Here is a 14266-nt window from a genome sequence, read left to right on the forward strand (position 1 = left end):
ATGTGTGAAAGTGCTGCCTGCCAACTGCTCTCTCAGACCCTCTGAACTCAATGAGGCTGGACTAGGCAGGCTGCCATCCACAGCCTCCTCCAACATCAACCTGTTACCACAAGGCATCAGTTTTGGTCCCAAGTGAAACAAAGGAGAGAAATAGAGTGTGACAAAGTCCTTGGGTCTCTCTGAGGTAATGCAGAAACCCATGCCTCCACCTGGGTGCACATCTCAGAAGAAAGCCACCTCCTTTCAAACTGAGACAGCTTCAGGGTAAGACCACAGGCCAACAAACTGTCAGCCCCACTATTCCTCTTCTCATGCTCGTTATGAGGTGTATACAGCCAACCTCCTGCACCTACAGCTTCTATGCACACATCTGCTGAAGATCTCCAGGCTGCAGTCAAAGACAACACAAGGCAGCCTTGGCAGGGAGTAGAACCTTTGAGAACAGGTAACAATGCCATCGTGAGAGAAGAGGCCCGTACAGGAAGACCTCGGCCCTCCTGCATCTGCCCTGGTGCTGCGGAAGGGCCGGGGGCCACTGTGAGCACCTCCGCGCTCTCCCTGCGTGCAGCCAAAGGCGGGCGCATGGAAAACAACCTGAGGGACGGCGATCCAGTGCTGTTGGTGCCCGGCTCTGAGCCCCTCCCGCGGGGGAAGGCGCGGCCAGGGCCCTCCCGCCGGCCGGTGACACCTCTCCAGAGCCGCGCCGAACTCCTTCTCAGGCAACCCCGACCCACCGCGGCCAACCCTGCCCAGCCGAGGAAGAGGTAGCGCGGCCACTCCTCGCACTTCCGGCTTCCCCGCGCAGCCGCAGCCCCGCGCCGCTGGGCCGTGCGCTGGCCGCAGCCCCACCGCGCTGCCATGGCGCTGTGGCGGCGCCGGGGCCTGGCCGCGGCGGGCTCCTTGCTGCCGCTGCTCTGCGCGCTGCTCCGCGCCGCCGCCGACACGAGCACCGGCCGGGTAGGCCTGGGAGCGGGCGTGGGGCCGGGCGGAGCGGGGCGCTGACGGGAGCGGGGCCGGGGCCGGGGCCGAGGCCGGGGCCGAGGCTGGGGCCAGGGCCAGGGCCGAGGCCGGGCAGCTCTGTGGGACGGCGAGGCCGGTGGTGCTGCAGCTGGAACCGGGGTACTGGGGGGGGGACGGGAAGCCCGGGGCTGGGTTGCGCATCGTGTCAGCCCAGGGGCGGGATGGAAAGCTGGGCGGTCAGCGGCTCCCCGGCTCCTCCGCGCCCAGCTCCAGCCCCGTCGCCGCGCCTGGGCGCTGCTGTCCGTCAGAAGCCTTCCTGCACCTCCTGCCGGCCCTCGTCGTCCTGCTCTTCGAAGCGGCCGGTCTTGATGGCAGCTATCGGGCTGGGCTCAGGTGTGTGTGGCCGTAGTCGCTGGCAGCTCTTCTGCCTGTGCCTGGACAGGCTGGGAACCGGCCGGGGGCGGCAGCCGTGCCCCTCCTTTGTGCTCCTGAGCATCACGCTCCCGGGAGGGGCTTCTCTTAGTGCCTGTGCGGGCATCGTGTGGTGTCCCCTTCCGCCACCCGCTGCCACCTCCAAGTCCGGCGGGGAGGGAAAGGGGATATGCGAGGGTATCCCCACTCAGAGCTGTTTTGGTTAGTGTGCTCTCCGTTTGCTGCTCAAGGACAGCTTATTTTGGTCAGTCCAAAGGTCTGTGTTTGTCAGAGGCTAACACTAGATGCCAGGGTAGTAGTAGTAAATGCCTGGTATCCAAGCAGTTTTGCAGCTTGGCTTTGTCTTGAGCCATTGGTGATGTTTGTGTTGAGTAGCACTGTATGTCCATTTACTTGGTCAACTTTAATATGCCCTGCCCAGATGTTGTCTTACACCTTCTTTCTCCTGCTTTGGAAGCAAGGCCTTTCTGTCTTCCCAATGGGTTCTGGTATCTTCTTGTTGCCATAAAGAAGTGGGGATTGTTCTCCCTCTTATGCTCCTCCTGAGTTGATCCCCTTTCCTGCTGTTGTGTTAGGTTAAGGGAAGACATGCCATTCCTCTCCCCCCTGCTCGAAGTGACTGGGCTGCCAATGTGAGAGCAGTGCAAGCAGATGATTCTTCAGCACTTGTGCATTGAAGACTCTGTCCTGTGGGTCAGATGAATTGTCCTTGTGGCTGGAAAAAGTTTACAGGATATATCTCAGTCTCATAGTAACCCTGGTATAAGCATTGAATCGTAGGGCTGGAGTATTGGCCAGAACAAACACTGGTGTGTCTGCATTAAAAGTTATGGTGAAAAGTTTATGAAAGCAAGCCTTCATTCAGGTTTTAATGGCATTAGATTTAATGGTGAATTAGTATTCCTTTTTCTTACTGTATAGAAGTAGGGGGAAAGAGACAGGAGGAAAGAAATCCTGAATTAATGGATGCTTTTGAAAATGCCCTCCTTAGCATTTTGACAAGTTTGGTGTAGTTTCTTCTAAGTCTGAATTTTGGGGGAGGAAGACAGAGAAAAGGGATAAATCTCCTTGAGGAAAGTTGGCTTTTCTCCTGTTCTGACAATTTGCTAGATGTCTGCTATTAGTAGAGGAAAATTCCATCTAACCAGAGTCCCTGCAAACTTTCTGAGAGTATTTTTGGGGTTTTCATTGTGGTTTATTTGTGGGTTTTCGGGGTTGGATTTTTTGTTTTTTTTTTTAAAGAAATATCCCTGTGCTCAGTGCAAGTGTAAAGCTGAACCTGTGTTTGTGGGGATTGCCCGTGCCTGTTAAGGTCTTTGCTTGGACTGAGGGTCCAGAGGTGCAGTAGGTGGTGGGCAGTGGGTTATTGAGAGTGTGCTGCTGTGGGGACTGAGAAATCTGATGATGGCAATGTGACAGGATGCACAGGTGGTCTCTGGAACAAGGACGGAGCTTCTTGGGCATTTCTGGTGCTCCAAAATACTAAGTAAGTCTGCCCCAGTTACTCAGTAGGGATGACAGCCATTTTTAATTGGCAGGTCTGCATTGTCATGTCAGTACAGGTAATATTAAGCTGGGTCTTCAGCCCTTGCCAAAAAAAGTGAGGTGGCTGAATTCTTTGGGCTAGTTTATCACTTCTTCCTTTGAGGAAATGTTCTGATCTGTTAAGTTGAAAACTTACCATTTCATCTTACCCTCTGTTTCTTTCTTTTTCAGGGCTGGTTAAAAACGTATGGCTACTTACTTCCATCTGACAGCCAAATGTCTGCCTTGCAGTTGGGAAAAGCTGTGCAGTCCGCAGTTGCCACTATGCAACAGTTTTATGGGATCCCAGTAACGGGAGTTTTGGACCAGACAACTATTGAGTAAGATTAACATAGGCTAATTTTGTCTTACCCTTTTTTAACACATTGTCATATTACCTGGATAATTTTTCCAGCTACAAGAAGGGGTATATTTGACTGACTCAGCCAGAGAAGTCTTGATTATTTGTTAGGTGTCCCTAACAAAAACATGTGGACAGCTCCACCTTTTCTTTTTGCCAGCAGAGCTGTTCGTGAGTGTGAGGAGAAGCTCTTGTTAAATGTTGTTCTTTGTACATAGATTCCCATTGCTGGTGCGCAGGCAAAGTGTGAATCCTGTGAGCTTCTGAAAGCAGAGAACATCAAGGGTTTCATTTATTTCCATTTCTGTCTTGATTTATGTTAAAATCTGACTCCAGAAATGGCTTCTAATGTATTTCTTAGTGAATCGGAGTTGTGGATCTCCATAGATGCTGTTTGTGGTGATCTATAGTTCTGAGTTGAAGTGAGTTGATGTAGTCTGATGATGATAGTCAAGACTACTTAGCTGTTGATAGTTGCCATTTGTTGAACATTAGATGTTCTCTGCTGTATGTTGACCATGTGTTATTTGTTGTTTTTGATCAGTGTCTTGATAGCACGGAAGTATTGGTCTAAGTCACCTAGGCTGGAGGGACTTTGTTCTTTGAAGGCTGTTGCCTTTAGTCTGTTCTTCAGTGTGTATTGCAAAGTGTGGTGTGGAAATGGTGTTTGCTGCTACCTGACTGGCTTCCTGTCTTCTGATTGCCTGGATGTCATGTATTAGCTGAATCTGTCTGGTCTGGACTAGGGGAGCATCTGTTGACTAAAGTAGAATTCAGATAAGATCTTACTAATGCTTTCTAGGACAAAGAAGCATCTCACGGTGAGCAAAAAAAGAAAGCACAAATAATAGAACTTGCTTAGGCCCTGCCTGAGAGTTTTCTCTTTACCTTATTGCATTAGCAGACACTTCTAGAGTGTGTTCTGCCTAGTTCTTCACCTCCGCTGTTATAGCACTCTGCTGGCAAAAGGGACACAGTAGCATAAAAGGAGAGGGCACAAAGTAACCAAATAGTGTGAAGAACAAAGGGGTTTCAGACTCTTCAGACCTTCCAGGCTGCAAGAAGAGGGAGAAACAGAAGAAATTAGTGAATTAGGCAGGAGGATATCATCCTGGACTCTCCAGTGCCTCTCCAGTGAACGTAACATTCCCTCCCCTAGCTCACAGGAAAAGCCCCTTGTTCTCCATTGAGGGATAGAGAAATCCTCTTTGTTTGCTTTTCAAATTAGTTGAAAATTAAGTGCTTTTTAAAGGTAGGGATTTTACATCCAAGAACTCTTTGCCATTAATAACACAGCTTGTGGGTCAATGCTGCGGCAGAAGAGCCAGAGAGCAAGGTTGTGTATGTGCAGTTCTGTGTATGTGCAGCCAGGGTGCTTATGAGTTGGAATGGGGTGGGGAAAGAAGGGGCAATGATATTGGCATGCTAGTCTGGAATGTTAGGGAGGTGCTTCTGCTGCCCTGTGGGTGACAGGGGAAGGGAGAAAACCGCATGTGGGCATCCCCGCTTTAGTAAGTAAAAGTATTTTTCTGGAGGAAAGGAGAGTGTTGCCCATGTTTTACTGAATTTATGTATGGGCAGGGGTTGACTGGTGCATGAACACCCAAAGGTTGATGGATGAAAAACCTAGATGGTTCCCTCTTCGGAAACTCACGTCTCCAAAGGCTTGAAACCTCAGCTGCAACCAAATGTGGGTGTGATTTGCAGGCACATTCAGTTGCTCTACTTCCATCTGTCCTGAATAAGTAGGACCATATGTTGTATGGCAGAGTGGAGCAGGAGTACCTACCTGGAAATTACATGAAAGGAAAAAGAGGTCCTAATTGCCGTTAGCAGTGAGCCTGTATTTTGAGTTGGAGGGGTGTCATGGTTTTAGCTGGGATAGAGTTCATTTTCTTCACTGCAGCTGGTGCAGTGCTGTGCTTTGGGCTTAGTATGAAAGCAATGCTGAGATAACACACCGATGTTTTGGTTGTTGCTGGGCAGTGCTTGTACTAGTCAAGGGCTTTTCCAGCTTCCCATGCGCTGCCGGGTGCACAAGCAGCCGGGAGGGGAGGGGCACAGCTGAGAGAGTGGATTCACACTGGCCAAAGGCATATTCCAGGTCATGTAACGTCATGCCCAGTATGATAACTGGGAGGGGCTGGCTGGGGGAGGGAAGCGGCAATCGTGGCTCAGGGACGGGCAGCATCAGTCGGTGGGTGGTGAGTGGTTGTCATTTGTGTTTCTGGTTTTTTCCCTTTTTCCTTTTTCTTTTTAATTATATTATCATTATTGTTATTATCATAATAATTATTATTTTTATTTTAGTTATTAAACTGTTCTTAACTGACAAGTTTTTTTGCTTCTGCTCTTCCGATTCTCTCCCCCATCCCACAGGGGTGGGGGGAGTGAGCAAGCGGCTGCGTAGTGTTTAGTTGCTGACTGGGGCTGAACCACGACAAGGGTCATGTTTGGCTGGGCCTTGTTGGGCTGTCACTTCCTCAGACCTGGTCGTGGAAGCTGAGCAAAAGACAAGCTGGCAAGGCAGGCTGGCTTTGAGAGCTCTGACTTACTCATGCATTTGCTAAGCTGTTATTTCAGTCAGTGTTACGAGTTTTGAGATTGCAGTTATGAATTTTTCTGTCACTTCTGTCAGTGTCATAAGCTCTGTCTCTTTAAAGTGACTTTAGAATCAGTTAGATTGCAAAATTATTATTTTCTCTGGTTTCTTTATTAGGCAATAAATTGTGCATATTCTGTTTACACTTATTATGGAAGCCTATAGTTTTTCATCTCCTTCCTCACACGCCCCCAAATCCCGAGCTTGTTCATTCCTCCAATAGTGGTACCCAAGTGTGTGAAAGCTACCGTGCGGGCACTGCCAGTGGGAGTGGGAAATGGGAAGGAACACCACCACTGGTGTTGCTTACTGGTAACCTAAAGGAAGGTGGGACTGGGGTCTGTTCAGCAGAGGGGCTGCCTTGAGGTAACAGGTTGAGGATATGTAGTTTCCTGTAAGGAAAGCAGGGGAGAATATGTAAAACAGCCTCCTTGTACCCTGCAATTGACAGTGCCTCAGCAAACTTTGTGTCTGCTTGCAGCTAATGGGTTAAATTGTAATTTTGCTCAGCAGCTATGCAAGGATATACTACTGGGAGCGTGCCAGGCATGCTAGCACCTGACAAAAGTGGTGACTATTTTATTTTTCATAATCATTTACATGGCTCTGGAGGGAACCAAGAAATAGTCTTACTTGTGTTTGAAGTGTCTTGTGCATTGTCTTGAGCCTGTTGTGTAGGTCCTCACCTTGGGATGCACAACACAGGTGTTTAAAGATACCAGTCCCACCAACTCCATAGTAGGCTATTGAGAGTGACAGCTTCCTCTATTTAGGAGGGTCTTGTGGAAGGCTTGGAGCCTGAACTGGGGAAGGCAGCAGTATCTGGACAACAGCTGGATGTCACTGCTTTTTAAATTACCTGTTTTCTGCATGCCAAGCAGCTGGAGGAATGCAATAGTCTATGCGTAAACAGGGCTGACTATAAATTTTGATGATCCAGTGTTATTGCTGCTCCCATTTTAAAAACAGAAGTGGGGGGGAGGGGGGAAGCAACCATAGGTATCTGAATCCTGCTTCAAGTAATGGTCTTTTGTTGTTGTTTCTGATGTGGTATGTTTTTATAAATCCCCTAGAACACAGAAGGGACTATCCAAACTGCTCAGTAGAGAATGACTGTCAAAAAGCATCAGCAGAGCAAGTTACAGCTTTGTGATTATTTTGCCATAGATTGCCCTGCTGAGAAAAGAAGAGATGGCTGGACTTGTACCCTGGCCCATGTGATTAGACTAGGGCCCATATGTCTGGGAAGTAAATTGAATCAGGGAACTGATCCAGATAAATATTCTCAGCTTGACATTAGCACAGGCTGTTAACAACTTGGGTACTGCCTACCTGTAACCAGGTAGTTGGGCTCTGACTGGCTTTGACAACATGGGACTAATCTGTGTGGGCACTGATTTCCTGCAGCCTGCTCAGCATAAGGCAGGTGTTGGGAAGGGGAAGCTGGTGTTCATACATGAAACAGATGGTGAGATGTGAGGGACTTGGCGATGTATTGCTAGTGTGTCAGCATAGCTAGCACTGTCCTGGAGAGTCCTGGTGACTTGTCCTACACCTCTGTGTTGGTTTGGTAACACTCCCCTGTTACCTTTTTGTCTTCTAGATGATACTAGTAAAGATAAAAGAGAAGGTCATTTTCTGACTGTAATCAGGGCCTGATGATGGTGATGTTCAGAGTATTGGAGTTCTCATGAAGCTCAAGAGATGAAAACCTAATTCACACTACAGCTATGTAAGGTTATGCAAAAAACTCTGTACTGTCTCATATGACTGGAATTTAAAAAAAATACTCAGGAAATACCTAGAATCCAGGCTACAGTAAGCCTAGCATCTCTCTAGCAAAATGGTAGAAGCAATGCAAAAGAACACAAAAAAAAGGACACTCAACAAAACACACTGTATTGAGGTTGAATTAATATGACTTTTCTAAAAGCAAATTTTAGATGTACCTCTTTTCTTTGAAGGTGGCAGCAGTTGTGTGGGCAAGACGGATCTGATTTCCACAGGTTGTTCAGATTTCTGAAAGACATACCGTACTGATAAATGTAAGGTAATGTCAGTGAGAAGATCTTTATATACACAGCTTGGGTTCTCGTCAGGTACAGTACAATATGTATAACAACTCTTACTTGCTCTGTTCTTGGTGGGGAGAAGATGACAGATGACTGCACTGAAATTTGTAAGCACCTGTAGTTTTACAACTAGGAAGTGGACTAAGGAAAGGTCAGCTGCTTGACTGCCTGAACTGGGAAGCAGGTATGTGTGCTGTGAAAGAACATTCTTATGAGGCTGTACAAGGCAGAGTGTCTGTCTATTTGTTTTTTCTTTAAAAGGTGTCCTGGAAAGAAGTCTTGTAAACCATCTTCTGGTGATGGGAAGAAACTCCCATCCTGAAGGTGTGGGCCTAATATTTTTTATAGATAAGATGAACATTGTTTAGGCTCAAGCACATGGGCACATATGGACTACTTGCCTTTGGCTGCTTGCAGCTGATGGAGGAATGTCTGCATTTGGAGGCCAAAAGTTGTCCCCAAGATAGGCAGGTATTTGGGGGAAGCCCTGCTGAGAAGAGCAGAGAGAATTTGGAGTCCTCTCTGAGAAATCTGCCAGGATTTGCTACAATGCTCCTCCTCTCGTGTGTGACCAGGCAGTGGCATGTTTCTGCATTCCATGTCCTACAGTGCCTTAAGGCATAGTGTCACAGTGGACACTTGCCTTTGCCATCAGAGTAAGTGGAAAAAAATGCATAAAATGCCTGAAGAATGCCAGTGGCAATGTCCCCAGCAGCAGCTGAAGCAGGAGGCTGAGGGCAGTGCCAGTCTGCTTTGGAGGCTGTGGCCAGGGACTGCTTCCATTATTCCTGGGCCCAGGTCTGCTGTCCTGGCCTGCACTGCAAAATCCTAAAGAACATGACTGGGACAGAAAGTTGCTGTGCTAGGACCTTTGGAGACCAGTAGCAGTAGTTCCTCTGTTTCTGTCCCTGTCTCCTTTTTCGCCTGCTGCTGCATGGGACAGATTCATTCCTCTGTGCCACTTCTGACTTTTCTGGAATGTGCCCACACCAACAAGCCAGATAGTATTCTGGAGTACAGTCTATCTCTCCTTGTCAGAGAATCATTTAGGTTGGAAGGGACCTCTTCAGATCATCTACTCTAACTCCCTGCTCAAATAGAAACAGCTAGGGCAGGTTGCACAGGACCATGTCCAATTGGGTTTTGAATACCTCCAAGGATGGAGACTCTACCACTTCTCTGGGCAAAATGTGCCAGTGTTTGACCACCCTCAAGCTAGTGCAAGAAATAAGCAAAAGATCCGTTAAGCCTGGAGGTAACAAAGGTAGGGGAGGAAACCTGACTTCTGTGATGATAGTGCATGGATCCTGGTACAAGGCACAGCATCCTTTGCTCTTCCAGTTCACTTGGCCATAGAGGCAAGAGTTTCCTACATCATGAGTAACATCAAAAGAGTCAAGGGTTATGGGGAGGACCTAACAGAATTTGGTGACTGTGACCTGCAGATTGGAGTAATCTGTTCTGGTTGTTACAGGTGAAAGCCTTAGTTGTTATCTGGGAGGGTTACATTTGCACTTGCTCAGTCTTATCTAGTGAGTTATGGATTGGAGCTTTCTTTACTGGTTTGGGGCACTTTAAAAAATGGAGGCTAGATAGAGTAGGTGATAAGAAAGTTTGATGCCAGTGCACACGAACATGCAATTTTGATCTGGGTCTCTTTTGTAGTGTTACCATTGTTAAGCTCTTGACAAGCATAAGAACCACCTAATCTGGTATCTGTGTTTCCAAAAGGAAAAAATAATTCTTTTTGGTGTGCTGAGGTGTGTGGATTGCCAGCAGAGGTGGGGTGTTCAGCTCTGTGCAAAGAGGGTAAACCCGAGAGAGAGAAAAATGAGCCCTTCTTGGTGTCTGCACTGGGCATCCATCAGAGGTCCTCCAGTCACTCCCTGAGTTCTTTTTAATCTCTTTTCCAAACTTTTGTTAGCTTTCTTTTTCTTTCCTTCCCTTCCAGGTGGATGAAGAAGCCTCGATGTGGAGTTCCAGATCATCCCCACCTACGCCATAGCCGGAGGAAAAAGCGGTATGCACTAACTGGACAAAAGTGGAGGCAGAAGCATATAACCTACAGGTATAGCCCCCTCCCTGCCCCTTTTTGTTTAAGAGAAAACATGTTCTGTACTTGTTTGGTATGCAAATTCTGTAAGCACTTTTAGAAACTGGATTTTCCCTGTAATGCCTAGTTGAGGCTTTCAGTCTCAGAACATGGTGGAGGGGAATACTTTAGGAACACTGGATTAGCTGAAGAGTCTGTTGTCAATTAGAAAATAACTGATCACCTAAATCCCAGCCATCACTTGTATAATTTTGGCAGGAAAATCCTAGTAAGACCCTGTCTGTTTGCTTAGAAATCTAAGGCTCTAACCCTGAGGTCATGTGTTTTCTTTAACAAACCATTAAAGCAGAAGGAACGTCATTGTCTAAAGGCGTGATGCTTTCTCACTCTACTGACTTGCTATGTTTTAGTGAATATTTATTTTTGCAGAGGTTTTAGTTTTGCTCATGTAGTAGAACTCTTGCTTTTGTCCAGACTTAGGCCTGCTGAGGTAATATGTGAAGTGGGCTACATATGTCAAATGAGTGTTACATGGCAACAATTGTTTCCCAGAGATGTGTTTTGTTTGAGTCATTTAGGCCCTTAGCTTTTGAAAGGCAGCTGCCAATGGAAGTTTCTGACAATAACAATGTCACTTCAAAATAAAATTAAACCCCCCTTCTAGTTGAAAGTATATCCTTTTCAATTTTTTGGAGGGGGAAAGGAGGTTGCAGAGGAATAAAAAATAGATTTAATTAATTAGAAATAATTAAAAATTAGAATATAGACAGTAAGGAGACGGTATGTGTGAGCAAGGCTGGGACAGAAAGAAAGTCTGTCGTGAAGAGGTAGAAATATGAGTGACCAGCATGGGGAAGGTGCCAGAATGTGTAGGAGGAGATATGATGCTGTGAAGGGAAAGTGAATCAGGGGCTGGGGCACTCTGTTGCTTCTGCTGAGAGCTCTGAGAAGGGAGGAGGAAGATTCTTCAAGTAACAGTGAGGGACTGCAGAGACTGGGAGGAGGGACTAGTTCTGGGGACTTGTTCAAAGCTTCCCCAAAAAATAATTCCTTTAACTCAAATAGTAAAGGGACACCTTCTGTATGTGAAGATCTGAGAGTCAGATCCTGCTTCTAGCCTTCTCTGGACCTTAGGGAAAACTGGTATATAATCGTATAAATAAAACATATCTTAAGCATGTGCATAACCACAGGAAGCAGGCTGGCAGGTGGTTTCACTTCTGCCATTGTCAAACTAGTAGTTTTTAACTTTCCAATCTCAGTATTTGTACTGTGCCATTCAAGTGATAGATACCTTGTTTTACCACTGAATGTGTTACGGAGTCTTTCATCTGTCAGTCACTATATTAAATTGAGCCAGTTTCATTAAAGACTAAAAGTTGTTTCCCTGACACAGATACTTCGTATTCCCCAAGCCAAGTTTAATAACTCTTTAGTCTGTTATATGCACACACAAAAAGCATCCCATGAACAGCACTTCTTAAGCTAAAGTTTACAATTATGGGAAACTTACGTGCAGCTGAACTTACACACACACCCCCGCCAAACTCTCTCATCAGCCGCCATGGACTGGCTTGCACAAAACTGGCAGGTCTATCACTCCTCTGAGCTCTTAAATATTTTGAGTAGTTCTGAGAAGGAAGCTGTTTGTATAATAAGGTTGTATAGTTTACTAAAACATTTGTTTCTCAAAAAGAATTTTAGTAGTCAGTTTTTTTCATGCACTGGATTCCATTTTTGCATGATAATTTCAGAGAAAGTCTGAAGTAATTTACATTTTTAGACTAAGTTACTTAGCTGTCTACACCAGGATTTGAAAGGTTGTGAAGTTTTTAGGAAGCAATGCAATATCAACCAAAGTATTGGGAAGATTCTTATTAGTAAATGTAGACTTCAGATCCAGGCTGTAGTATTGGGAAGATTCTTATTAGTAAATGTAGACTTCAGATCCAGGCTGTAGTTTTGTTGGTAACTTTATTTGTAACAGCAAAACTTTGCATGCACAAAGTAGTGTGCAAAAAATAAAGATGCTTTGGAAATGGAAGCTGTGTAGATATAGCTATGTATTGGAATTAAAATAAGTCTTGAATGTATTCTGCAAATTTAAACAACTCTTCTTTCTCATTCACACAGTGTACACAACTATACCCCCAAGGTTGGCGAGATTGATACAAGGAGAGCCATTCGTCAGGCATTTGATGTTTGGCAGAGAGTGACACCGCTTACCTTTGAAGAGGTCCCTTACCATGAAATTAAAAATGACAGAAAGGAGGCAGATATTATGATATTTTTTGCTTCTGGTTTCCATGGAGACAGTTCCCCGTTTGATGGAGAAGGTGGATTCCTAGCTCATGCTTACTTTCCTGGACCAGGAATAGGAGGAGATACTCACTTTGATTCAGATGAGCCATGGACCCTGGGAAATTCTAATCATGATGGTAAGAGCACAGGTCATTTTTCAAAACAGCGATAAGTTGAGTGTAGACACATTGATAGGCTTTCAACTGGAAAGTATTTGGTTAGTGGAGCTTTCACCTCCCATACAATGGTTCAAATGTTCTCTAAAACATGTATTTTGTCTTAAATGGGTAAATAATTTTATTAGTAAGTTTGTGGCTCTGCATGCCTCTGTGCACATGTGAATGTTGAGGAGTGAACAGAAGTGTGTGCCTGCTGGCTTTTTACATTTCTCAAGATTTGGACCATAGTTGCTACAGAAGCCACAGCTCTGGGAGGGAAAAGGTGAACAAGACAGTATTGAAATATAAACTCCACATTTCATGGAAAACTTAACAAGGGCAATTAGAGTTAGTTGTAATGGTGAATAGAAAGTTGAGAGAGTGAAGACATCTGAATGTTGTTTTGATCCGTATTTGTTTTCCCACAGCCTGAGTAAGGTCATAATTCCTCCCATCAGAGGTTGGGGCTGGCTGATTTGTTAAGGAAGACTGATGAGTAGGACAACTGTTTGTGTGATATTAAGCAATAGTCTTTCTAGCTTTATCTTACTCTCATGGCAATGAGCACTTTCTGATCTATTTTCAAACAGACTTTCAAGTGATTGAGGATAGCGATGACTTGCAAAAAGTTTAAGTTGGAAAAACAGAATTTACAGTGGCCTCACAAAATATCACTCAGGCTTCTACAGTCTTAGTGATTTGGGAAGAACAAAGTGTCTTTAAACCTTTAGGGAATCAAAATCACATTTTGAAACATTTTATAAAGATTAGAAGTTTACTTGGAATGTAAATATGGCTTGATTTTTTAAACTGTATAAAAACATAGTAGCATTTTTGTGGCCATGATGTCTAAGGACGTATGCAGAGGTAATGTCTTTCATTAGACCAAAGAGTATAGTTTGAAAAGGGCAAAAGCTCTCAGGCATGCAAACCACCTTCAGGCCTGACCTAAAAGTGTCAGATCACTTTCCAAATGGAATGCAAATTGAGAAAATCCCTCGAAGTTTTGAGTCAGAGTCTATTAGATCATATTTGAAAGGAAATGGAGCTGGCAAGTTCAATGTGGGAATGCTAATTTGTAGGAAAGCAGAAATGATATGATACTTGTCTTCTCAGGGAAAGAGAAGGAATGTTCCCTGGCATGATTAAATGACTAGATGAGATGTAAGCAGAGAGAGAGATTATAGCCTGGGGGATGTGGAGGGGAGGTAGTGTGGAAAGTGTGGGAGGTTACAATGTGGCAGAGAAGCAGTCTTACTATCTTGAAATGTTATAAATTTTTATTCCTAGGTTTGTGGCTGGAGGACAGTTTATAAGTTTCTCTTGAAGATCAGGATTGACAGTCAGAGACTGAGTGATTATCTTGTGAGAGCTGCTTTTGCAGCAGTTAGGTGTGTTTGTGCTTTATCAGTGATCTGTGCAAGTTCAGTCTTAGTTGTTATTTGATCTCAACTATGGGGTGTCAGGGTAGCTTGTGTGCCGGATATGACTTCCTGGGTAAGCCCATGTATGAGACCTGGGAGTGCTGGTGTCTGGGATAGAAGTTCCTTACAGCAAGGTGGAAAAGAAGGTTTTGACAAGTTTTAGGTTGTTTTGTTTTCTTTTCTCCAGCACAAAAAGCTTCCTTCTGATGATAAGCCTAGCAAGGTTGGGAGGCAGCTTAAAGACTAGCAGGGATGGCTCTGGGGAAAACTTTCTGTTGGGTAGGATGTTCTGACACAGATTATCACTTTTTTGAGGGTTTTCTTCGTATAATTCTTGGGATGGTGTTTGAGAGCAATGTATACAATGAATAGAGAGTCT

The 14266-nt window shown here is 45.3% G+C and overlaps 1 protein-coding gene across 1 annotated transcript in view; it reads left to right on the forward strand.

Moving 5' to 3' along the window:
• Positions 1-749: 749 nt before the first annotated feature.
• MMP24 (matrix metallopeptidase 24) overlaps positions 750-14266 on the forward strand; it is a 48468-nt gene continuing 34951 nt past the window's right edge. Inside the window, exons 1-4 of the mRNA XM_075109048.1 lie at positions 750-957; positions 3109-3257; positions 9903-10019; positions 12138-12442. Coding sequence (XP_074965149.1) covers positions 859-957; positions 3109-3257; positions 9903-10019; positions 12138-12442 — 670 coding nt within the window. The 5' untranslated portion in view covers positions 750-858. The remainder of the gene's footprint in view (positions 958-3108; positions 3258-9902; positions 10020-12137; positions 12443-14266) is intronic.

Source organism: Phalacrocorax aristotelis, chromosome 13, assembly GCF_949628215.1.
Source record: "Phalacrocorax aristotelis chromosome 13, bGulAri2.1, whole genome shotgun sequence".
Classification (NCBI taxonomy): domain Eukaryota; kingdom Metazoa; phylum Chordata; class Aves; order Suliformes; family Phalacrocoracidae; genus Phalacrocorax; species Phalacrocorax aristotelis.